At 42.4% G+C, this 25,965-nt stretch overlaps 1 protein-coding gene across 2 annotated transcripts in view; it reads right to left on the reverse strand.

Moving 5' to 3' along the window:
• LOC128693898 (glutamyl aminopeptidase) overlaps positions 1-25,965 on the reverse strand; it is a gene marked incomplete at its 5' end in the record, with an annotated part of 230,118 nt that overhangs the window by 73,854 nt on the left and 130,299 nt on the right. For both annotated transcript variants that reach the window (XM_070080135.1, XM_070080137.1), the window contains 1 exon segment: positions 17,483-17,589. In XM_070080135.1, the coding sequence (XP_069936236.1) occupies positions 17,483-17,589 (107 nt within the window).

Consider the following 25,965-nt stretch of genomic DNA (forward strand, 5'->3'; position numbering starts at 1 on the left):
CTGCTTTCATAGAAAACCTGGAAGCTTTCTACAACAGAAGGGAACATAAAAAGTCTGGGCTGAATGGTACTGCCCTTGATACTGGCCATGTAGTCAGAAACTGTAAGGCTGGAGGTGAAGTTCTGGTAGTCAGTAAATGTGGGGCTGATAGTGCTGTCCTGGGAGACAGTAATGGTGAAGCTGGAGTTGCTGTCCTGGGAGACAGAAATGGTGAAGCTGGAGGTGCTGCCCTGGGAGACAATAATGGTGAAGCTGTAGGTGCTGTCCTGGGAGACAGTAATGGTGAAGCTGGAGGTGCTGTCCTGGGAGACAGTAATGGTGAAGCTGGAGATTTTGTCCAGGTAGTCAGGAATTATACACAGGAAGGAATACATATAAGTGACCTCACAGGGGACAGGAGCCATAGTAGGGAAACAAGTGTAGTCAAAGATAAGATAAAACCAATATTGCAAACTAGAAATACCGCAGAAAATAGCAAACAAGAGGACTCCACTAGCAATAGTGAGGATATATTACCAACCCTAGAAAATGCCATGCCCATATGACAACAGGAAAATGCAAACTCCCTTCCTGTAAGCTTTTTCACCCTGAACTGTGTACCTCTTCAGTACAGGAAAGACTGTGCTATAACTTAAATTGCCAGGCATACCATCTAAAGGGGACAAAAAGATACAAAACATCCGGGCCATGGGAAAACCTGGGTAGCCACAGCCACTCAAGAGGGAGAGGTTTTTTAGTGCCAGGAAGGAAAAAAAACTGGCAGGAAATGGCAGAAATCGTACACCAAATCCAGTCATTCCTGGAGTGGAATCACAGTCGATGGCCTCCACTCCAAACCAGATACAGATACTAATGCCAAAAAAAAAATCCCCCCCCCAGTACCAACAATACCACCAGTCCGATAACATTCTTCTTTGCAAATATACAGGGTCTAAAGCCAGCAACAAACAACAAAATACCTTTCATCCGTGGACTGCTTGCAGAGGCAAAGGCAATGTTCGCGGCTTTCACTGAGACCCACATAAAGGATCACTTGGACAACGAAATATGGATCCCAGGTTACAACCTATACAGATGTGACAGAGTGAACAGGCAAAAGGGGGGGGGGGGTTGGCCTGTACATTGCAGTCACTTGTTTGCACAGAACTGCTAAATGCCTCAAATGATGTAGTGGAAGTTTTAGCAGTAAAGGTCGAGAACCAAAACCTAGTCATTGTGGTAGTCTACAAGCCTCCGGATGCAACATCCCAGCAATTCCAGGAACAGCTGTTAAAAATTGACCACTGTCTGGAAAACCTTCCAGCTCCTGCACCCAATATCTTGCTCCTGGGGGATTTCAACTTAAGGCACCTAAAATGGAGGAATATAGCAAATAATATTGTTGCAGTAATAACACCAGGAGGCAGCTCTGATGAAAATTCACACTCACGAGAGCTTTTAAATCTCTGCACAAAATTCAATTTAAACCAGCAAATAATAGAGCCTACTAGACTGGAGAATACACTAGACCTCATCTTCACTAACAATGATGATCTGATAAGAAATGTCACCATATCAAAAACAATATACTCAGATCACAACATAATTGAGGTTCAGTCATGTATGCATGGAGCCCCAGACCGACATAATGAGATTAGTCACGAGGGAGCATTCACCAAATTCAACTTCAATAACAAAAACATAAAGTGGGACCAAGTAAACCAAGTCCTAACCGAAATAAGCTGGGAAGATATACTAAGCAACACAGACCCCCATCTTATGCCTAGAACAGATTAACTCGGTGGCACTCGATGTATGCACAAGGCTTATTCCTCTAAGAAAAAGGAGGAGTAGATGTAAAACAGAAAGAGACAGGCGCTCCCTTTACAGGCGACGGAAAAGAATAACAGAGCGGCTAAAAGAGGTCAATATATCTGAAATGCATAGGGAGACACTGGTCAGAGAAATAGTAAGCGGGAATCGCGGGAAGAACTAAAAGCCATAAATGAAATCGAAAGAAACCCAAAGTATTTCTTCTCCTATGCCAAATCAAAATCGAAAACAACGTCCAGTATTGGGCCCCTACTTAAACAAGATGAGTCCTACACAGATGACAGCAAGGAAATGAGTGAGCCACTCAAGTCCCAATATGACTCAGTTTTTAGCAAGCCGCTAACCAGACTGAGAGTCGAAGATCAAAATGAATTTTTTATGAGAGAGCCACAAAATTTGATTAACACAAGCCTATCCGATGTTATCCTGACGCCAAATGACTTCGAACAGGCGATAAATGACATGCCCATGCACTCTGCCCCAGGGCCAGACTCGTGGAACTCTGTGTTCATCAAGAACTGCAAGAAGCCCCTATCACGAGCCTTTTCCATCCTATGGAGAGGGAGCATGGACACGGGGGTCGTCCCACAGTTACTAAAAACAACAGACATAGCCCCACTCCACAAAGGGGGCAGTAAAGCAACAGCAAAGAACTACAGACCAATAGCACTAACATCCCGTATCATAAAAATCTTTGAAAGGGTCCTAAGAAGCAAGATCACCACCCATCTAGAAACCCATCAGTTACACAACCCAGGGCAACATGGGTTTAGAACAGGTCGCTCCTGTCTGTCTCAACTATTGGATCACTACAACAAGGTCCTAAATGCACTAGAAGACAAAAAGAATGCAGATGTAATATATACAGACTTTGCAAAAGCCTTCGACAAGTGTGACCATGGCGTAATAGTGCACAAAATGCGTGCTAAAGGAATAACAGGAAAAGTCGGTCGATGGATCTATAATTTCCTCACTAACAGAACACAGAGAGTAGTCGTCAACAGAGTAAAGTCCGAGGCAGCTACGGTGAAAAGCTCTGTTCCACAAGGCACAGTACTCGCTCCTATCTTGTTCCTCATCCTCATATCCGACATAGACAAGGATGTCAGCCACAGCACCGTGTCTTCCTTTGCAGATGACACCCGAATCTGCATGACAGTGTCTTCCATTGCAGACACTGCAAAGCTCCAGGCGGACATCAACCAAATCTTTCAGTGGGCTGCAGAAAACAATATGAAGTTCAACGATGAGAAATTTCAATTACTCAGATATGGTAAACATGAGGAAATTAAATCTTTATCAGAGTACAAAACAAATTCTGGCCACAAAATAGAGCGAAACACCAACGTCAAAGACCTGGGAGTGATCATGTCGGAGGATATCACCTTCAAGGACCATAACATTGTATCAATCGCATCTGCTAGAAAAATGACAGGATGGATAATGAGAACCTTCAAAACTAGGGAGGCCAAGCCCATGATGACACTCTTCAGGTCACTTGTTCTATCTAGGCTGGAATATTGCTGCACACTAACAGCACCTTTCAAGGCAGGTGAAATTGCCGACCTAGAAAATGTACAGAGAACTTTCACGGCGCGCATAACGGAGATAAAACACCTCAATTATTGGGAGCGCTTGAGGTTCCTAAACCTGTATTCCCTGGAATGCAGGAGGGAGAGATACAGTGGACCCCCGCATAGCGAACTTAATCCGTGCAAGAGGGCTGGCTGTTATGCGAAATGTTCGCTATGCGAATGAATTTTCCCCATAAGAAATAATGGAAATAAAATTAATCCGTGCAAGACACCCAAAAGTATGAAAAAAAATTTTTTTTACCACAAAAAAATGTTAATTTTAGTACACACAAACTGAAAAAGGCATGCACAATTACATGACACTTACTTTTATTGAAGATCTGGTGATGATTGATGGGATGGGAGGAGGGGAGAGAGAGTGTTAGTGTTTAAAAGGGGAATCCCCTTCCATTAGGACTTGAGGTAGCAAGTCCTTTTCTGGGGTTACTTCCCTTCTTCTTTTAATGCCACTAGGACCAGCTTCAGAGTCACTGGACTTCTTTCGCACAACATATCTGTCCATAGTGGCCTGTACCTCTCGTTCCTTTATGATTTGTCTAAAGTGGTTCACAACAGTCATTGTAACAGTCACCAGCACGACTTGCAATAGCTGTGTGAGGAAGATTTTCATCAAAAAAGGTTTGCACTTCAAGCCATTTTGCACACATTTCCTTAATCTTTGAAGTAGGCAATTCCTTCAATTTCTCTCTCCCCTCCTTTGAACCAGTTTCCCCAGGTCTGGCCTCTTGCTCTTGAAGTTGATCTATCAGCTCATCAGTGGTTAGTTCTTCATTGTCCTCCTCCACCAACTCTTCCACATCCTCCCCACTAACCTCCAACCCCAAGGACTTCCCCAATTCCACAATTGATTCCTCAGCTGGTATACTCCTCTCAGGGTTAGCCTCAAACCCTTCAAAATCCCTTTTGTCTACACATTCTGGCCACAGTTTCTTCCAAGCAGAGTTCAAGGTTCTCTTAGTCACTCCCTCCCAAGCCTTACCTATAAGGTTTACACAATTGAGGATATTAAAGTGATCCTTCCAAAACTCTTTTAGAGTCAATCGAGTGTCTGTGGTCACTTCAAAGCACTTTTGAAACAGAGCTTTTGTGTACAGTTTCTTGAAGTTGGAAATGACCTGCTGGTCCATGGGCTGCAGGAGAGGAGTGGTATTAGGAGGCAAAAACTTCACCTTAATGAAGCTCATGTCCCCATAAAGTCGCTCTGCCACGTCTGTAGGATGACCAGGGGCATTGTCTAACACCAGGAGGCACTTAAGGTCTAATTTCTTTTCAGTTAGGTAATCTTTCACATTGGGGGCAAATGCATGGTGTAACCAGTTATAGAAAAATTCCCTAGTGACCCATGCCTTACTGTTTGCCCTCCACAGCACACACAAATTATCCTTGAGGACATTCTTTTGCCTGAACGCTCTGGGAGTTTCAGAGTGATACACTAATAAAGGCTTAACTTTGCAATCACCACTAGCATTGGCACACATCAACAAAGTAAGCCTGTCTTTCATAGGCTTATGTCCTGGGAGTGCCTTTTCCTCCTGAGTAATGTAGGTCCTGCTTGGCATTTTCTTCCAGAACAGGCCTGTTTCATCACAATTAAACACTTGTTCAGGTTTCAGTCCTTCAGTTTCTATGTACTCCTTGAATTCATGCACATATTTTTCAGCCGCTTTGTGGTCCGAACTGGCAGCCTCACCATGCCGTATCACACTATGGATGCCACTACGCTTCTTAAATCTCTCAAACCAACCTTTGCTGGCCTTAAATTCACTCACATCATCACTAGTTGCAGGCATTTTTTTAATTAAATCGTCATGCAACTTCCTAGCCTTTTCACATATGATCGCTTGAGAGACGCTATCTCCTGCTAGCTGTTTTTCATTTATCCACACCAATAAGAGTCTCTCAACATCTTCCATCACTTGCGATCTTTGTTTCGAAAACACAGTTAAACCTTTGGCAACAACAGCTTCCTTGATTGCCGTTTTCTTGCCCACAATAGAAGAGATGGTTGATTTTGGTTTCTTGTACAACCTGACCAGGTCGGTGATACGTACTCCACTTTCATACTTATCAATGATCTCTTTCTTTATTTCAATAGGAATCCTAACCCTTATTGCTGTAGGGTTGGAACTAGAAGCTTTCTTGGGGCCCATGGTCACTTATTTTCCAGAAACACCACCGAAAACACTGTAATAATACGAAATATTCCGAGTGTATGCTTGAATGTTAACGCGGAGGCTGGCTGGTAAACAATGGCACAGGCGGCACATGTGAGGCTGGCTGAGGGCGCACATTGGACGCGTCTCGGACGAAGGCCGCTGAGCGGGTTTTTGTCCACTATGCGGGGCAAAATTTTAGCGAACAAAGCGTCCGCTATGCAGATTGTCCGCTATGCAAGGCGTCCGCTATGCGGGGGTCCACTGTACATGATTATATACACCTGGAAAATCCTAGAGGGACTAGTACCGAATTTGCACACTAAAATCACTCACTACGAAAGCAAAAGACTTGGCAGACGATGCACCATCCCCCCAATGAAAAGCAGGGGTGTCACTAGCACGTTAAGAGACCATACAATAAGTGTCAGGGGCCCGAGACTGTTCAACTGCCTCCCAGCACACATAAGGGGGATTACCAACAGACCCCTGGCAGTCTTCAAGCTGGCACTGGACAAGCACCTAAAGTTAGTTCCGGATCAGCCGGGCTGTGGCTCGTACGTTGGTTTGCGTGCAGCCAGCAGCAACAGCCTGGTTGATCAGGCTCTGATCCACCAGGAGGCCTGGTCACAGACCGGGCCGCGGGGGCGTTGACCCCCGGAACTCTCTCCAGGTAAACTCCAGGTAATATTCTTCGACACCAGGAGGTACTTCAGGATTTCAGGTTGCAACAGTCAAAGGGTTAATTCAAACACTGAATTTTTATTCACACCAAAAAATTGTATAAATAATATCAGCACATTCATGAACACACATTAAACCCACCAGTTGATGTGTATTGGATGTGTAATGTGATTTATTTACTCTTGAACATTGGCAAAAATCGAACATTTCTGCTACTTTGAGCTCAATATCAAGTTATTTTCTGTCTGAAAACCAATAAAAATCATATCTATTTCTGTAATATATCTACCATTCTATCAAATGAGACCAAGAAACCATGAATACACCCATAAAAATCATGTGAAAATTCAGTCGCAGTTTTTTCTCATTAAGCACTGCGTGCTGCAGGATATTTTTTTATATAGTGCACACTTATCATATACACCTATTTTCTCATATCTAGGCCAAAATTCAGTGTTCACAGCTTATCTCAGCGAGTTGAGCTTATCACGCAGTACTATGGCATGAACCCTGGTTTTAAACCCGGAGAACAACAGTACGGACCCTAATAGGGTTAGCTTCTTTATTTTCAATGTTTATTGCAGTATATCTGAAAAATGTTTGTACAGTGCTATAACAGATAGAGTACCTTAGTACACCTTAGTGTTTTACTTTAACATTATTCTGATTTAATGAACACAATTTCCCTATTAGTCCATTATATTGAGAATTTGCTGCAATAAGAAAACTTCATGTTAAGAAATGTTGAAACTTGACAAATATAACCTAGATGACAATTTGGTGACCAAACTGTTTACAGTAGGGCCCCACTTATACGGAAGGTTAGGTTCCAGGTTACCACCGCAAAGCAGACATCCACTTATAAATGCATATAGATGCCAGATATGAAATTTACAATAACATAAATTAAGTTAGCAATAAAACTAGACATTAAAAACAATAAAAAGTAAAATACACACATAGTACACTCATTATTTACCTCAAAATATTTGCAGTCTTAATGTAGGGCAAAAGGTGAGGAGTATTTATTGTAGGAAGTCAAGTGTGGTAGCCCTCCTGGCCACCCCACCCACACATAATATACTATGACACTTAAAGCACCCTAGAGTGATAAAATGCATGTACAGTACACTCATTACTTCACTTAAAATATTTGTAGTCTTAATGTAGGGTGAGAGGTGAGTAAGCGAGATAACGAATAAACGAGAGAGAGAGAACGAGAGAGAGAACGAGAGAGAGAACGAGAGAGAGAACGAGAGAGAGAACGAGAGAGAGAACGAGAGAGAGAACGAGAGAGAGAACGAGAGAGAGAACGAGAGAGAGAACGAGAGAGAGAGAGAGAGAAAGAGAGAACGAGAAAGAGAGAGAACGAGAGAGAGAGAGAACGAGAGAGAGAGAGAACGAGAGAGAGAGAGAACGAGAGAGAGAGAACGAGAGAGAGAGAACGAGAGAGAGAGAGAACGAGAGAGAGAGAGAACGAGAGAGAGAACGAGAGAGAGAACGAGAGAACGAGAGAGAGAGAGAACGAGAGAGAGAGAGAACGAGAGAGAGAGAGAACGAGAGAGAACGAGAACGAGAGAGAACGAGAGAGAGAGAGAACGAGAGAGAGAGAGAACGAGAGAGAGAGAGAACGAGAGAGAGAGAGAACGAGAGAGAGAGAGAACGAGAGAGAGAACGAGAGAGAGAACGAGAGAGAGAACGAGAGAGAGAGAGAACGAGAGAGAGAGAGAGAGAGAGAGAGAGAGAGAGAGAGAGAGAATGAGAGAGAGAGAACGAGAGAGAACGAGAGAGAGAGAGAACGAGAGAGAGAGAGAGAGAGAGAGAGAGAGAGAGAGAATGAGAGAGAGAGAACGAGAGAGAACGAGAGAGAGAGAGAGAACGAGAGAGAGAGAGAACGAGAGAGAGAGAGAACGAGAGAGAGAGAGAACGAGAGAGAGAACGAGAGAGAGAACGAGAGAGAGAGAGAAGGAGAGAGAGAGAGAACGAGAGAGAGAACGAGAGAGAGAGAGAACGAGAGAGAACGAGAACGAGAGAGAACGAGAGAGAGAGAGAACGAGAGAGAGAGAGAACGAGAGAGAGAGAGAACGAGAGAGAGAACGAGAGAGAGAACGAGAGAGAGAACGAGAGAGAGAACGAGAGAGAGAACGAGAGAGAGAACGAGAGAGAGAACGAGAGAGAGAACGAGAGAGAGAGAGAGAGAGAGAGAGAGAGAGAGAGAGAGAGAGAGAGAACGAGAGAGAACGAGAGAGAACGAGAGAGAACGAGAGAGAGAGAGAACGAGAGAGAGAGAGAACGAGAGAGAGAGAGAACGAGAGAGAGAGAGAACGAGAGAGAGAGAGAACGAGAGAGAGAGAGAACGAGAGAGAGAGAGAACGAGAGAGAGAGAGAACGAGAGAGAGAGAGAACGAGAGAGAGAGAGAACGAGAGAGAGAGAGAACGAGAGAGAGAGAGAACGAGAGAGAGAGAGAACGAGAGAGAGAGAGAACGAGAGAGAGAGAACGAGAGAGAGAGAACGAGAACGAGAGAGAGAGAACGAGAGAGAGAGAACGAGAGAGAGAGAGAGAGAGAGAACGAGAGAGAGAGAGAGAGAACGAGAGAGAGATTGAGAGAACGAGAGAGAGAGAGAGAGAACGAGAGAGAGAGAGAGAGAACGAGAGAGAGAGAACGAGAGAGAGAGAACGAGAGAGAGAGAACGAGAGAGAGAGAACGAGAGAGAGAGAACGAGAGAGAACGAGAGAGAGAACGAGAGAGAGAACGAGAGAGAGAACGAGAGAGAGAACGAGAGAGAGAACGAGAGAGAGAACGAGAGAGAGAACGAGAGAGAGAACGAGAGAGAGAACGAGAGAGAGAACGAGAGAGAGAACGAGAGAGAGAACGAGAGAGAGAACGAGAGAGAGAGAGAACGAGAGAGAGAGAGAACGAGAGAGAGAGAGAGAACGAGAGAGAGAGAACGAGAGAGAGAGAACGAGAGAGAGAGAACGAGAGAGAGAGAACGAGAGAGAGAGAGAGAACGAGAGAGAGAGAACGAAAGAGAGAGAGAACAAGAGAGAGAAGGAGAGAGAGAACGAGAGAAAGAGAACGAGAGAGAACGAGAACGAGAACGAGAACGAGAGAGAGAACGAGAGAGAGAGCGAGAACGAGAGCGAGAACGAGAGAGAGAACGAGAGAGAGAACGAGAGAGAGAACGAGAGAACGAGAGAGAGAGAACGAGAGAACGAGAGAGAGAGAACGAGAGAACGAGAGAGAGAGAACGAGAGAACGAGAGAGAGAGAACGAGAGAACGAGAGAGAGAGAGAACGAGAGAGAGAGAGAACGAGAGAGAGAGAGAACGAGAGAGAGAGAGAGAACGAGAGAGAGAACGAGAGAGAGAACGAGAGGGGCCGCCCGCCCTCACAACCCACCCCGCTATAAACACCCCCACCCACCCACACTCCACCCCACCCACGACATCACCACCCACCCTCTCTCTCTCCTGTGAACTTCAAACCTACAAGCCTCCTCTGGGATGACTTCACACCGCAAAATAGCAAGATTATCTACGCTATCTGGCTATTGTCCCAGTACATACTGCAGTGTTTGTGGGTATACCACAAGGGACAAAACTCTTCTTGGATGTAAGGAGCCTACTTGTTCCAACTACTGCCACACAGATTGCATTCCAGAAGGAGAATTTTGTTGCAGCCAGGTTGAAAATTTCAGAAAATTTAAGGATATCCATAATCCTGTGGTATATGTGGATACAAGCCTGGAGCTACAGGAGGAAGGTTCAGAAGTCCTACCTCAGGGACTCCTGTCCAAAGATCAAGACTGCCCTCTTGGGCTGTGTTGTAAAGTTGCAGCTAAGATAATCCATCACGGGGAAGCACTTCATGAGCTCCTCAAATCATTAGATAACCTACAAGCTATTGTAGAAGGCCAGTGCAAGCCTGCATCAAGTGACGTAAGCTGCTCAGCTGATGGCGACACTATTGACAAAGACTGGAAGTCCCACACTGAGCTTAACTCAGGGGTAAACAACTGGTGGAATTCTGTCATCGCTAAGGTCCCACAGACTGACAGAGTTCAAAACACTACCTTTGGGAATTCTAACACAATTCCTCTGACCACCACAGAGGGAACAAATCCTCTTCCCAGCAACGTGGGAAGCCTTGGATCAGTTAATTCTCCTACACCTGACATCTCTGCTTCAGCCACTGCCAGTCTACTTGACAGTGCATATACCATCTCTGATCCTACACCTGTCAGCACACCTGCCGATACTATTCTAGAATCTGGTAGTAGTGCTTCGACAGCAAGTTCTGAGCCAGGAGTTTCTCCACCAGAGAACGGTGCAGTTAGTGATCAGGGAACTATCACTGCACCTGATCACCTACTGCGCCAAAGTACGAACAGCAGGGACACATCTGTCAGAACTGGTAGAGGGCGGGGTAGAGGACGTGGAGGAGGAAGACATCTACAGCCGTCTCACCCTCCACTAACACAGTTCCAGCGGCAGAATCTGAGGACAAATCTGCGAAACACAGGAGGTGCAACAAATCCTAGTCCACCCTCCCAGGCACCTAGGCTGTGCTCTCGCTGTCACCGGAAGGGGCACTCTGCCAACAACTGCCTGCGAGATACCAGGTGTAATTACTGCTACAAGAAAGGACATAAGGAGGACCAGTGTCGGAAGAAAAAGGAACTTGACAGACAGGGCCACCTGTTTAGAGACCTGTTCTCAGAACAAACCAGCAGGATCTCTGAATTGGTAAACACTCTCACACGTCACCCACTTAGCTACTCCCTGCAGCTGCCTCAGTACCCTACCTCTCTCAAGGGCAGGCACCTTACATTCCCTACATACCCAACCACCTCAAGCTGACCACTTCATCATGAGGAGCCAGTCTATCAGCATCCTGTCGGCCAACATTAGAGGTTTCATTACTAATGTTGGAGAGCTCACACATAGCTTTGTGAACACTCGACGTCCCGACATGATAGCTGTTGTTGAAACATTTTTGGATGACAGGACTCCAGAAAATTTTGCAAGAATTGCTGGCTACACCTCATGGATGAGAAGAGACAGGCAAGGGCGAGGAGGTGGTGTTGCTGTGTGCTTCTCTAAAAGTGTTCATGCCCAGCACATAGATGTTGCCACCCCTACACATCTTGAAATGATGTTCTTCAAGCTCTGTATAAACACTAGTACCTCTGTACTAGCATGTGCAATGTACAGACCTCAGTGGCAACACGCAGACCCTATCAACTTCCTAATGGAAAATATTGACTCCATTCTGCTACAACACAACTGTCAACATATTATAATTGTTGGTGACCTCAACCAGCACCTTATACAGAGGGACTTTGATGACCTTCTTGCAGTGTTTGACATGAGAAACTTTGTTGATTTCCCTACTCATATCTCTGGCTCCTCCCTTGACCCAGTAGTGAGTGATCTGGCAGAAGGCATAGTCACTTGTCAACCCCTCGGCTACGTTGGATCGTCTGACCACAAGGCTGTTTTTACCACACTTAAGATCCCAACAGAACGAGGTGAGGAGTCCACACGCACAACCTGGCTATGGGAAAGAGGTAATTGGCCAGCCCTTTGCTCTGAGCTCGCCACCACCGACTGGAATGCTCTTCTCGAGGGGGATGTTGACAACCAAGTGAAAGCCTTCACTGGACACATCCTTAATCTGCAACAAGAACACATTCCTCACCGGCAATATGTGACAAAGCCTACAGATCAGCCTTGGTTTGGCTTTCGTTGTAGAGAGGCTGCTACTGCTAAGTACAAAGCATGGCGAAGGTATAAGAGACATCCTATCACCTATAACAGGAACTTGCACATGCAAGCCTGTAGGCATATGGGTGATGTTCAAAAGTGGGCCATTGCTAAATGGGAGGTGGACACTAAAAGAAAGTTAGCATCAGGTAGGGTAGGCTCCAAAACCTGGTGGTCCCTGGTCAAGGACAGACAAGGTTATCTGCCTGATGAACTTATTCCATCTCTAAATCGACAGGATGGGACCACCTCTACTAGTAGTCAAGAGAAGGCGGACCTCTTTGCTGAACACTTTGCTACCAAAATGCAAGTTCCTGATCCAGCAAGGGACCCTCCTTGGCTAGCTGCAAGAACTGTGTCAAAACTGTCAGTGGTGACAATAAGGCAGGAGGAGGTGCATTTCCTTCTTAAATCACTTGACCAAGAAAAGGCTGTGGGCCCAGACAAGTTGAGCCCAAGATTGTTGAGAAGATGTGCAGACCAGCTGGCAGCACCTCTAACTCGCATCTTTCAGCACTGCCTAGTACAGTGTAAATGGCCCTCTCCATGGAAAGAGGCAAATGTAGTCCCTGTTCACAAAAAGAAGAGCAGAGCAGAAATCAGCAACTACAGACCAGTGTCACTCCTGTCAATCACTGGTAAGATCCTTGAGACAATAATCTCAAGACAAATGACAGATTTTTTTGACTACCACTCACTACTTTGTGATCGTCAATATGGCTTCAGGAAAGGTTACTCTGCTGCTGATCTGTTGTTAAACCTCTCCACTAAATGGCACCAGTCACTGGATGAATCCAAAGTCAGCTGTGTGGTAGCACTGGACATTGCTGGCGCTTTCGACCGGGTGTGGCACCAGGGCCTCTTAGCAAAACTTCAAGCACTGGGAATTGCAGGCTCTACGCTATGTCTCCTCAGTGATTACCTTCATGGTAGATCTCTAAGTGTAGTCCTTAATGGAACGGAATCAGCAAGGCATCCTATTGGGGCAAGCGTTCCACAAGGAAGCGTGCTGGGTCCACTGTTATGGAATGTCTACTTCAACGACCTTCTTCATCTCATCCCAGAATCACATGCATATGCAGATGACTGTACACTGACATTCACTTATCCAAGAGAAGAAATGCCAGCTGCTCTAAGCTACATCAATCACCAGCTGAGAGCTATATCAGCTTGGGGAAATAGATGGCAAGTAACATTTGCACCTGAGAAAACGCAAATGATGATCGTCTCTAGGCACCATGATGGTAATGCTGGTGCAGTAGTAAGGATGAATGGGACGATGTTGGCACCTGGAGAAGTTGATATCCTTGGGGTGAAATCTGACTCCAAACTAACCATGAAGAACCATTGAACATTAAAATGGTATAAAATACCGACAGGTTGTTAGGTAAGACACATATGCAACAGTTAGGTATCTTTATTATGAAACGTTTCGCCTACACAGTAGGCTTCTTCAGTCAAGTACAGAAAAGTTGATAGAAGCAGAAGATACTTGAAGACGATGTAATCAGTCCATCACCCTTAAAGTTTTGAGGTGGTCAGTCCCTCAGTCTAGAGAAGAGCATTGTTCCATAGTATGAAACAATATGGAGATGAAGTGACAGAATGGTATTTTATACCATTTTAATGTTCAATCTGTCAGACACTGCAACACAAGGGTATCTTGGTACAGACCTGCAATCAACTTCGACAACTTCCACTAGTGAGAGCGGCTGGATTTGAGAGGGACCTGACCTTTCAACATCTGAGTTCTTACCTCTCCTAGTGGCCTACGTCTCACCTCTTGGCGCTATAAAAAGCTCCATTCTGTCACTTCATCTCCATATTGTTTCATACTATGGAACAATGCTCTTCTCTAGACTGAGGGACTGACCACCTCAAAACTTTAAGGGTGATGGACTGATTACATCGTCTTCAAGTATCTTCTGCTTCTATCAACTTTTCTGTACTTGACTGAAGAAGCCTACTGTGTAGGCGAAACGTTTCATAATAAAGATACCTAACTGTTGCATATGTGTCTTACCTAACAACATGAAGAACCATGTTGTAAATCTTGCAAACAAGGCAGCCAGGAAGCTTACAGCACTTCGCCGTATCTCGCATCTGCTTGACAGTAGGGGTTGCAAGATCCTGTACGAGGCACAAGTACGCTCACACCTTGAGTATGCTCCACTTTCTTGGTTTGCCTGCCCCCCCCCTCTCATCTGCGACTGCTTGACAGAGTAGAGAACAGAGCAACACGTCTCATCTCTCGCCTGGACCCATCCTGGATAGATCTGTCATTTCAGCAGAGCCTTCAACATAGGAGGGATGTGGGTGGCTTTACTGTTAGGTACAAGGCCAATATTGTCAAAATACCACACTAGCATCCACTTCGAGGACAGCGTGAAACAAGCTTTTATGCCACAAGACGGGCAGAAAGCAGCAACTTCACTCTGGCTGTACCCTTCTCCAGAACATCACTCCATCTGAGATCATACATACCCAGGATGACTCGAGTATGGAACACATTCGTACAGCATAATGATGTCAACGAGATAGTCAGTTGATCAAATGAAAATGCTGGCCCACAGATGGCTCCAACTTCATCCTGTTCCCTACTTGCATGTCTCATAATAAAAATGCTTTCAAATGAGCTGATGTAGGTAACAGCTCTTAGCTTGCCAATAAAGTTAGGAATCCTTAACCTGTAAATAGCTGTCAATAAAGCTAGGGATCCTTAACCTTGTCAAACCCTGTGTAAAAAAAAAAAAAAAAAAAAAAAAAAAAAAAAAGAGAGAGAGAGAACAAGAGAGAGAGAGAACAAGAGAGAGAGAGAACAAGAGAGAGAGAGAACAAGAGAGAGAGAGAGAGAACAAGAGAGAGAGAGAGAGAACAAGAGAGAGAGAGAGAGAACAAGAGAGAGAGAGAGAGAGAACAAGAGAGAGAGAGAGAGAGAATGAGAGAGAGAGAGAGAGAATGAGAGAGAGAGAGAGAGAACGAGAGAGAACAAGAGAGAGAGAGAACGAGAACGAACAAGTAAGAGGACAGAGCCGCAGAGTACTTGTGTAAACAAACGTGTCTGGTTATGGTTGATACACATTCATACAAGCACCTTACACTGTGTACAAGTTGTCTCCACAGTTATACAGTAGAATAGAGAGCAACATTTCCATTCTCATGTAACATCATTTTTAGTAGGAATGATATTATTATTATTATTATAATCATAATAAAAAAGAAGCACTAAACCCACAAGGGTCGTGAATAGCTATAGATTGAGGGAAGGCATATGAAAGGAATATTTTTCTATAGTTAAGTAACTAGTGTTTGACTAGAGAGAACGTAATTCTTCTGACACTCCTACAAGTCATCTTGAAAACAATTCTCATATTTATGTCAATTTTTATACTGTGGATGTATGTATCATGTTTATAGGTTACGTAGCATGTTTATTATATAATTTTGAAAAAAATATCATAGATGGATTAATGGAAATGTCTACGTATTAACGTAATACTATATGACATTTAATGCGCCCAAGAGATTATTATATGGTGTCAAGAGTGAGAGACTCTTAGTGATTTTAATGTGTACCTGCATGCCAGCACAGTGTGTAAGTATATTTAGGTACAGGTACACATAATTATCATTTTTTTTTTTTTTCAACAAGTCGGCCATCTCCCACCGAGGCAGGGTGACCCAAAAAAGAAAGAAAAAATCCCCAAAAAGAAAATACTTTCATCATTCAACACTTTCACCACACTCACACATTATCACTGTTTTTGCAGAGGTGCTCAGAATACAACAGTATAGAAGCATATACGTATAAAGATACACAACATATCCCTCCAAACTGCCAATATCCCAAACCCCTCCTTTAAAGTGCAGGCATTGTACTTCCCATAATTATCATAGTAGATATAAAATATGATAACTTTAAAACACTTGAAATTTTGGAAAATTTCCAGACATGATAGAAAGATGTGCTCACGTAGAATGTATGTAAACAAATAGGGTGAGGTGCGCCATATTAGAAAGACCACTCACTGTATAGCAAGTTTTGGTCATAATTTGAAATTGCCGTATTAGCGGATGCCGTAAGGCAAAACCCCGTAAAGCGGGGCCCTACTGTATATAATAACATCGTATTTACATGGTTCATCTTGAAATATATGTACTTGTATTTACTGTACTTGTTTTTTATTGCATTTACAAACTGATGCTATTTTGTCAGTTTTATTTCCCACTGTGTGTGTTCCAGGGTATAAGTGGTCTATGACCAACTATTAATTTGATTTGTACATAAATAATATTTACCAATTCCTGTTACCTGTGAGTTATGAGCAGATCTTAGCTCTCAATACCTTGAACTTAACTCTCATGCTTAAACACCTCCACAACTATGCACTTAAGAGTCTCAACAGTTTTAGCCTCAGTTTTAGTTTGCCTGAAATGATGCATAAGTAAGTAAGTAAGTAAGTAAATTTATTCAGGTATACACAATACAGTTACATAGAATTATCATACATAGCAGCATATGTGTAGAGAACCTAGGATAACCCAAAAAAGTCAGACAGAGTGACTTATTTCCATTGGGGTCCTTTTACCTTATTATTATAATATAAAGGTTATAATATTTTCTTATTATTCTATAATGAAGATAACATCTTATTATCATACTAAAAAGACTATCTACTACACGAGGGTCATTAAGACTATCTACAATACGAGGGTCATTACTAGGGATAAGGTAAAATTTACACGTATTTTAGCTAAAAAATAGAAAATCATTCCCCTCCCTTTCTGTTGCTTCATTCATCAGACACTTTTTGGCAGTCTTCTTGAACTGGTTCAAGCTATGACTGGCCTTGACATTTGTGGGTAGTCTGTTCCATTCCTTTATTGCTGTACAATAAAAGGTGTTTGAAGCCTGGCCACTGACTGTGGGTATTACAAAGTTGTGCTCTCTCCCCCTAGTACTACGATTGCTGCGGTTCCCAACCTTGACAAAATTGACAGCAAGATATTCTGGACACTGTTTGTGAGCAATTTTATAAACATGATTTAATAAAATTGCATGTACTATAGCTTCAAAAAATCTGCCCAACTTGCAAGCTTTATGTAAATAAATTATTATTTTTATTATTATTATTATTATTATTATTAAACACACATGCACAGGGCAACATCATACATCTTGCAATTATACCCAGTTTGGCAGTACCTTGGTTATAATGTACAGTGGTACCTTGGTATACGTCCAGCTCCCAACTCGAACAATTATGTAAGTGTATTTTTGCGAGTGCTTTTGTAAGTATATTTTTGGGGGTCTGAAACGGATTAATCTACTTTACAGTAGTCCTTATGGGAACAAATTCGTTTGGTACTCGAAGAGATCGGCACTTGAACAGCCTTCTGGAATTAAGGGCGTATACTGAGGTACCACTGTAGTTTTTAGTTTCTTCTGGGGATTTTTGGTTATAACTTACCATTGTCTGCTTCTCTATAGAGCCAGGTCCTCTGGATGGTGGGGTCTGAGGAGGTGATGTAGGTTATGGGGATGTCCCATTTGTAACCAAACTTTGACTCTTCTTCGCTGTTGACATACAAGCAAATGCTATGTAGTAGTTTTATTATAAAATGCCTTTCATTACTACTTAAAAAAATAAAGCAGCCATTAGAAAAATACCTTAATGAAGAACATCTAAAATATGAGAACAATAAATTAACCCTAATACAGTACAGTACCTAGAGTATAAAACAACAAAGGCACACTCTCCACAAAAGGACATGTATTATAATAAAGATACACCTTTCACAAAATGTCAAAAATATTGTGAAACAATGGTATATTCTCCACAAAATACCTACAGCATTGTAAAACAAATGTACTCCCTTCATAAAATACCAAGAGTGCTCCATAGCATAGGAACACTCTCCACAAAATATTTACAGTACTGTATAGTAAAGAAACACTCCCCAAAAATACCTACAGTACTTCTTTGACCTTTAATATACCTCTGAATGGTTTTAAGACTTTCCCTACTCTCAGACAGGCCCAGCACTAGGCTAGTCTGGTGCCTGCCTTATCAACCAGGCTGTTACTGGTAGCAGCCTGCTGGCCTACATCACATCACTTATTCCGGCAGTGTTTCTGATATCTTGTGGTAAAGTGTTAAACAGTCTATGGTCCATGTATGTTAATACAATGTTCTCTTATTGTGTCCACAGTGCCCCTAATTGTCGTTGATATATTTTACAATTTCTTCCATGACTTCACTCCCGTATGTCATTATGCAGATTTGGAATGAGCTGTGAAGTACCTTCCACACTTACATTATTATACATCTCTATCTCCTCTACTCCAATAAGTACATATTTAGGATGCTGTACAGTGGACCCCCGGTTCGCAGTGCTATTGGTATCCAATAAATCCAGTATCTGATGCATTATATCGCAAAAAATTTGCCTCGGTTCCCGTTACAAAACCAGGTATGCGATGCGATTCGTATGAGACGTGTCCACGTGTGGCCTGAACTGCCCCGTGTGCGCCAGTGTTTACAAGCCAGCCAGTGTGTGCGCATCTAAGGATACATTCGGTACATTCCATATTATCCACATTATCACTGTTTTTGGTGCTTGTTTCTGCAAAATAAGTCACCATGGGCCCCAAGAAAGCTTCTAGTGCCAAGGGTGCTAATGACTATTGAAATGAAGTAAGAGATAATTGCAAAGTATTAAAGTGGAGTGTGTGTGTCAGAGCTGGCCAAGTTGTATAGTACAGTATAGTTGTGTTGTATAGAGGGGATTCCCCTTCTAAACAATAGGTTCAATACTCTCCCTTCCTCCCATCCCAACAATCATCACCAGATCTTCATTAAAGGTAAGTGTCAATTATTCTATTGTTATTGTTATTGTAATTATTCTATTGCATTAAACTTAATATTTCATGTGGTAAAAGTTTTTTTTTTTCATACTTTTGGGTGTCTTGCACAGATTAATTTGATTTCCATTATTTTTTATGGGGAAAATTGATTCGCTTTCCGATAATTTTGGTTTACGATGAGCTCTCAGGAACGGATTAATATTGCGAACCGGGGGTCCACTGTACTGTACTAAATTGGCTCTATACAGGCCATAAATGATTTCTGTATCTGTTCCAGATCTGATATCACTTAAGCACTGAAAGGAGCTGTCAACACTGAGCAATACTCTCAGAGAGAGAGAGTGAGTGAGTGAGTCAGTGAGTGAGTAGGTAACAGCTCTTAGCTTGTCAATAAAGTTAGGAATCTTTAACTTGTAAACAGCTTGTCAATAAAGCTAGGGATCCTTAACCTAACCTTGTCAAATGCTGTGTAAAAGAAAATAGAGAGAGAGAGAGAGAGAGAGAGAGAGAGAGAGAGAGAGAGACAGAGACAGAGACAGTAGGGGTTGCAAAATTCTGTATGAGGCACAAGTATGCTCATACCTTGAGTACGCTCCACTTTCTTGATTTGCCTGCCCCCTCCCCCCCTCTCATCTCCAACTGCTTGACAGAGTAGAGAACAGAGCAAGATTACTCATCTTTTGCCTGGATCTATCCTGGATAGATCTGTCATTTCAGCAGAGCCTTCAATACAGGAGGGATGTGGGTGGCCTTACTGTTATGTACAAGGTCAACAATGTCAAAGTACCACACTTGGCTCCACTTCAAGGAGAGCCCATCTTCTATACCAGAAGATGGGCAGAAAACAGAAGCTTCACTTTGGCTGTACCCTTCTCCAGAACATCACTTCATCCGAGATCATTTATCCCCAGGATGACTTAAGTCTGGAATACGTTCATACAGCATAATGATATCAACGAGATAAAGTCAGTTGATCAAATGAAAACGCTGGCCCACAGATGGCTCCAACTTCATCCTGTTCCCTACTTGCATGTTTCATAATAAAAATGCTTTCCAATGAGCTGATGTAGGTAACAGCTCTTAGCTTGTCAATAAAGTTAAGAATCCTTAACTTGTCAACAGCTTGTCAATAAAGTTAGGGCTCTTTAACCTAACCTTGTCAAACCCTATGTAAGAGAGAGAGAGACAGACAGACAGACACAGACAGAGACAGACAGAGAGACAGAGAGACAGAGACAGAGAGACACAGAGACACAGAGAGACAGACAGACAGACAGAGAGAGAGACAGAGACTAAAGAATTCATCAAACACTATATGTCAGTCCTCATCAAATTAAACACTATATGTCAGTCCTCACCAAATTAACCACTATACATCAGTCCTCACCAAATTAATCAAAGTCCAAGCAACTAGTATATTATTCTAATAGCTTCATTCAAATGATTGGAGATATAAAAAAGACCTGGAAGACACTCTCTCAGATCCTGGGCACCACAAACCGAACAGAATTAGTAATATTGTGCTGACTAAACCAAATGAACTGAAACTCCAGCCTAATGAAGATGAAAGTACAGGTCGGCCATCACTAATCCGGCAATCAGTTTTCCGGTTCCATCAGTAATCCGGAACTAATTTCGACTAGGATAATTTCAAATTTCCAGGGTCACCACACCAACCTGCCGCTACTGTTTGATGGCACTACTTGATGCGTAAGTCATTTCAATTTTTCTCCATTTATTATTACAACTTGCTCACTTTTAGCCCTAGCCATGGTTCCAACAAATAAAAGAAATGCTTCTCATTGTGTAAAGCACCTATACAGTACATTGTCCATAAAAGGGCTATGAAACTGCTGTCGGTTGTTATGAGCTCCCGAGTCTCATGATGTCAACACTAATATTAACACTACGGCTTATTTACCTATCACAGTTGATTTAATAATATATAACAATATAAATAACATAAAAACATGGTAAATACTCCAGAATGAATAATATTTGGCATAATACTGAGCGGTCTGACGTAAATATGAAGTTACCGCTATAGAATATGGGATAAAAGTACCATCCTCCTATCCCTGTCGTGGGGGCTTATATTAGAGAAAATGTAGTGTAGTACAGGGCTAACTATGACATATGTGTTCTCATCGATTTTTATCAGACGTACGTTATTCATTTATATCTGAACATAGCCCTCAAGGGGGGGTTCCTTGATGCTGGTGAGGGGCTATTGATCTAGGGAATTGGCTCTGTGCTTGAGTTCCCTGAATTAAGCCTGAATACCTTCCATCCCCCCTCCCTCACAGGCACTGTATAATCCTACGGGTTTAGTGCTTCCCCATTATAATAATAATAATAATACAGTGGACCCCCGCATAGCGAACGCCTTGCATAGCGAACAATCCGCATAGCGGACACTTTGTTCGCTAAAATTTTGCCCCGCATAGTGGACAAAAACCCGCTCAGCGGCCTTCGTCCGAGACGCGTCCAATGTGCGCCCTCAGCCAGCCTCACATGTGCCGCCCGTGCCATTGTTTACCAGCCAGCCTCCGCGGTAACATTCAAGCATACACTCGGAATATTTCGTATTATTACAGTGTTTTCGGTGCTGTTTCTGGAAAATAAGTGACCATGGGCCCCAAGAAAGCTTCTAGTGCCAACCCTACACCTCAAAGGGTAAGAATACCCATTGAAATGAAGAAAGAGATCATTGATAAGTATGAAAGTGGAGTACGTATCACCGACCTGGTCAGGTTGTACAAGAAACCAAAATCAACCATCTCTTCTATTGTGGGCAAGAAAACGGCAATCAAGGAAGCTGTTGTTGCCAAAGGTTTAACTGTGTTTTCGAAACAAAGATCGCAAGTGATGGAAGATGTTGAGAGACTCTTATTGGTGTGGATAAATGAAAAACAGCTAGCAGGAGATAGCGTCTCTCAAGCGATCATATGTGAAAAGGCTAGGAAGTTGCATGACGATTTAATTAAAAAAATGCCTGCAACTAGTGATGATGTGAGTGAATTTAAGGCCAGCAAAGGTTGGTTTGAGAGATTTAAGAAGCGTAGTGGCATCCATAGTGTGATACGGCATGGTGAGGCTGCCAGTTCGGACCACAAAGCGGCTGAAAAATATGTGCATGAATTCAAGGAGTACATAGAAACTGAAGGACTGGAACCTGAACAAGTGTTTAATTGTGATGAAACAGGCCTGTTCTGGAAGAAAATGCCAAGCAGGACCTACATTACTCAGGAGGAAAAGGCACTCCCAGGACATAAGCCTATGAAAGACAGGCTTACTTTGTTGATGTGTGCCAATGCTAGTGGTGATTGCAAAGTTAAGCCTTTATTAGTGTATCACTCTGAAACTCCCAGAGCGTTCAGGCAAAAGAATGTCCTCAAGGATAATTTGTGTGTGCTGTGGAGGGCAAACAGTAAGGCATGGGTCACTAGGGAATTTTTCTATAACTGGTTACACCATGCATTTGCCCCCAATGTGAAAGATTACCTAACTGAAAAGAAATTAGACCTTAAGTGCCTCCTGGTGTTAGACAATGCCCCTGGTCATCCTACAGACGTGGCAGAGTGACTTTATGGGGACATGAGCTTCATTAAGGTGAAGTTTTTGCCTCCTAATACCACTCCTCTCCTGCAGCCCATGGACCAGCAGGTCATTTCCAACTTCAAGAAACTGTACACAAAAGCTCTGTTTCAAAAGTGCTTTGAAGTGACCACAGACACTCGATTGACTCTAAAAAAGTTTTGGAAGGATCACTTTAATATCCTCAATTGTGTAAACCTTATAGGTAAGGCTTGGGAGGGAGTGACTAAGAGAACCTTGAACTCTGCTTGGAAGAAACTGTGGCCAGAATGTGTAGACAAAAGGGATTTTGAAGGGTTTGAGGCTAACCCTGAGAGGAGTAGTATACCAGTTGAGGAATCAATTGTGGAATTGGGGAAGTCCTTGGGGTTGGAGGTTAGTGGGGAGGATGTGGAAGAGTTGGTGGAGGAGGACAATGAAGAACTAACCACTGATGAGCTGATAGATCAACTTCAAGAGCAAGAGGCCAGACCTGGGGAAACTGGTTCAAAGGAGGGGAGAGAGAAATTGAAGGAATTGCCTACTTCAAAGATTAAGGAAATGTGTGCAAAATGGCTTGAAGTGCAAACCTTTTTTGATGAAAATCACCCTCACACAGCTATTGCAAGCCGTGCTGGTGACTGTTACAATGACACTGTTGTGAACCACTTTAGACAAATCATAAAGGAACGAGAGGTACAGGCCACTATGGACAGATATGTTGTGCGAAAGAAGTCCAGTGACTCTGAAGCTGGTCCTAGTGGCATTAAAAGAAGAAGGGAAGTAACCCCAGAAAAGGACTTGCTACCTCAAGTCCTAATGGAAGGGGATTCCCCTTCTAAACACTAACACACTCTCTCCCCTCCTCCCATCCCATCAATCATCACCAGATCTTCAATAAAAGTAAGTGTCATGTAATTGTGCATGCCTTTTTCAGTTTGTGTGTACTAAAATTAACATTTTTTTGTGGTAAAAAAAAATTTTTTTTCATACTTTTGGGTGTCTTGCACGGATTAATTTTATTTCCATTATTTCTTATGGGGAAAATTAATTCGCATAGCGAACATTTCGCATAACGGCCAGCCCTCTTGCACGGATTAAGTTCGCTATGCGGGGGTCCACTGTATAGTGGCATTAATAATAGGAATGCAATGAATTTCACAGACAACATAAAAGGACCCCAATGAAAATAAGTCACTTTGACTTTTTTGGGGTTATACAGTGGACCCCCGGTTAACGATATTTTTTCATTCCATAAGTATGTTCAGGTGCCAGTACTGACAGAATTTATTCCTATAAGGAATATTGTGAAGTAGATTAGTCCAATTCAGACCCCCAAACATACACGTACAAACGCACTTACATATACACTTACATAATTGGTCGCATTCGGAGGTAATCGTTATGTGGGGGTCCACTGTACTAGGTTCTCTACACACATGCTGCAATGTATAATAATCTATGTAACTGCATTTTTTGTTTGTTCGGCTATCTTATTGAAACTTGGGCAATGTATGATGGAAAGATGGTTCTTAACGTACACCAAAGATGAAAGAAATCTGATAATAAATAACGGAGTTCACTTCTCAGTTATTAGCCGTCCATTAGCGGTATATTTTTGTGTGGTTTTTGTGGTTGTATTCTCGTTTTTTTTGTCTCCTTTGATAGAATGGAAGACATATTACAATTTTTTTTATCATCATTATTATTATTATTATTATTATCACACTGGCCGATTCCCACCAAGGCAGGGTGGCCCGAAAAAGAAAAACTTTCACCATCATTCACTCCATCACTGTCTTGCCAGAAGGGTGCTTTACACTACAGTTTTTAAACTGCAACATTAACCCTTTCAGGGTCCAAGGCCCAAATCTGGAGTCACGCACCAGTGTCCAAGAATTTAAAAAAAAAAAATTTGTTATTTTTTCTTATGAAATCGTAGAGAATCTTTTTGTGAAGGTAATAAAACAAAAAGTACGAAATTTGGTGGAAAATTGACGAAATTATGCTCTCGCGAATTTTGATGTGTCAGCGATATTTATGAATCGGCGATTTTGCCGACTTTGACTCCCATTTTAGGCCAATTACATTATTCCAATCAACCAAATTCTTAGCTATTTCACTAGTATTACTTCTATTCTATCGATTGAGCACAAAAAATCGCCAAGTCAACTGTTTCAACTACAAAATAAAGTGATCGGAAATTGTTAATTTGGCCAATTTAACACAAAGTTCAAAATATTCCAATTTCAAAATAGGGTCCAGAATGAACAATGTAGGCATTCCTGGCACTAAACTAACATTTCCTCTGTTCATTGGTTATGTTTTGAGGCTTTACAAATAAATTCCATTTTGATTTTTTATTCACATAATGAATTTTTATTCACACCAAAAAATAGAAGGTTTACTGTTATGCAATACTGTAATAATTGTATAAATATCATCACCATATTTGTGAATGTATATTAGACCCACCAGCTGGCGTGTATTAGATGTGTGAGGTCGTTTGTTTACTCTTGAATATCGGCAAAAATTTAACATTTCTGCTACTTTGAGCTCAGTTTCAAGCCATTTCCATTGCTAAAACCAATCAAAATCATCTCTATTTCTGTAATATGTCTTCCATTCTATCAAATGAGACCAAGAAATCGCAAATACAACTATAAAAAACATACGAAAAAACACTGCAAAGTTGCTGTTTTAATCGAAAAATCATGATTTCATTTTTTTTCTCTCATTATACACAGTGTGCTGCAGGATCTGTTTTATGTGGTGCACACATACCACATAGATGTATTCTCTCATATCTAGGCCCAAATGTACCACTCACAGTTTATCAGAGTGAGCTGAGCTCATGGCGTAGATCTACGGTTTGGACCCTGAACGTAAAGCCGTAGATCTACGGGACGGACCCTGAAAGGGTTAACACCCCTCCTTCAGAGTGCAGGCACTGTACTTCCCATCTCCAGGGCTCAAGTCCGGCCTGCCGGTTTTCCTGAACCCCTTCATAAATGTTACTTTGCTCACACTCCAACAGCACATCAAATATTAAAAACCATTCGTCTCCATTCACTCCTATCAAACACGCTCACGCATGCCTGCTGGAAGTCCAAGCCCCTCGCACACAAAACCTCCTTTACCCCCTCCCTCCAACCTTTCCTAGGCTGACCCCTACCCCGCCTTCCTTCCACTACAGACTGATACATTCTTGAAGTCATTCTGTTTCGCTCCATTCTCTCTACATGTCCGAACCACCTCAACAACCCTTCCTCAGCCCTCTGGACAACAGTTTTGGTAATCCCGCACCTCCTCCCAACTTCCAAACTACGAATTCTCTGCATTATATTCACACCACACATTGCCCTCAGACATATTACAAAAATAGATATGATTTTGATTGGTTTTATTAACATTATTTATACAATTATTACAATAATACAGTAATCTGTATAACAGTAAATTTTCTATTATTTTGTGTGAAAAAAAATTCAAAATGGAAAGTAAGAGTAA

Source organism: Cherax quadricarinatus, unplaced genomic scaffold (genome assembly GCF_038502225.1).
Source record: "Cherax quadricarinatus isolate ZL_2023a unplaced genomic scaffold, ASM3850222v1 Contig168, whole genome shotgun sequence".
Taxonomy (NCBI): domain Eukaryota; kingdom Metazoa; phylum Arthropoda; class Malacostraca; order Decapoda; family Parastacidae; genus Cherax; species Cherax quadricarinatus.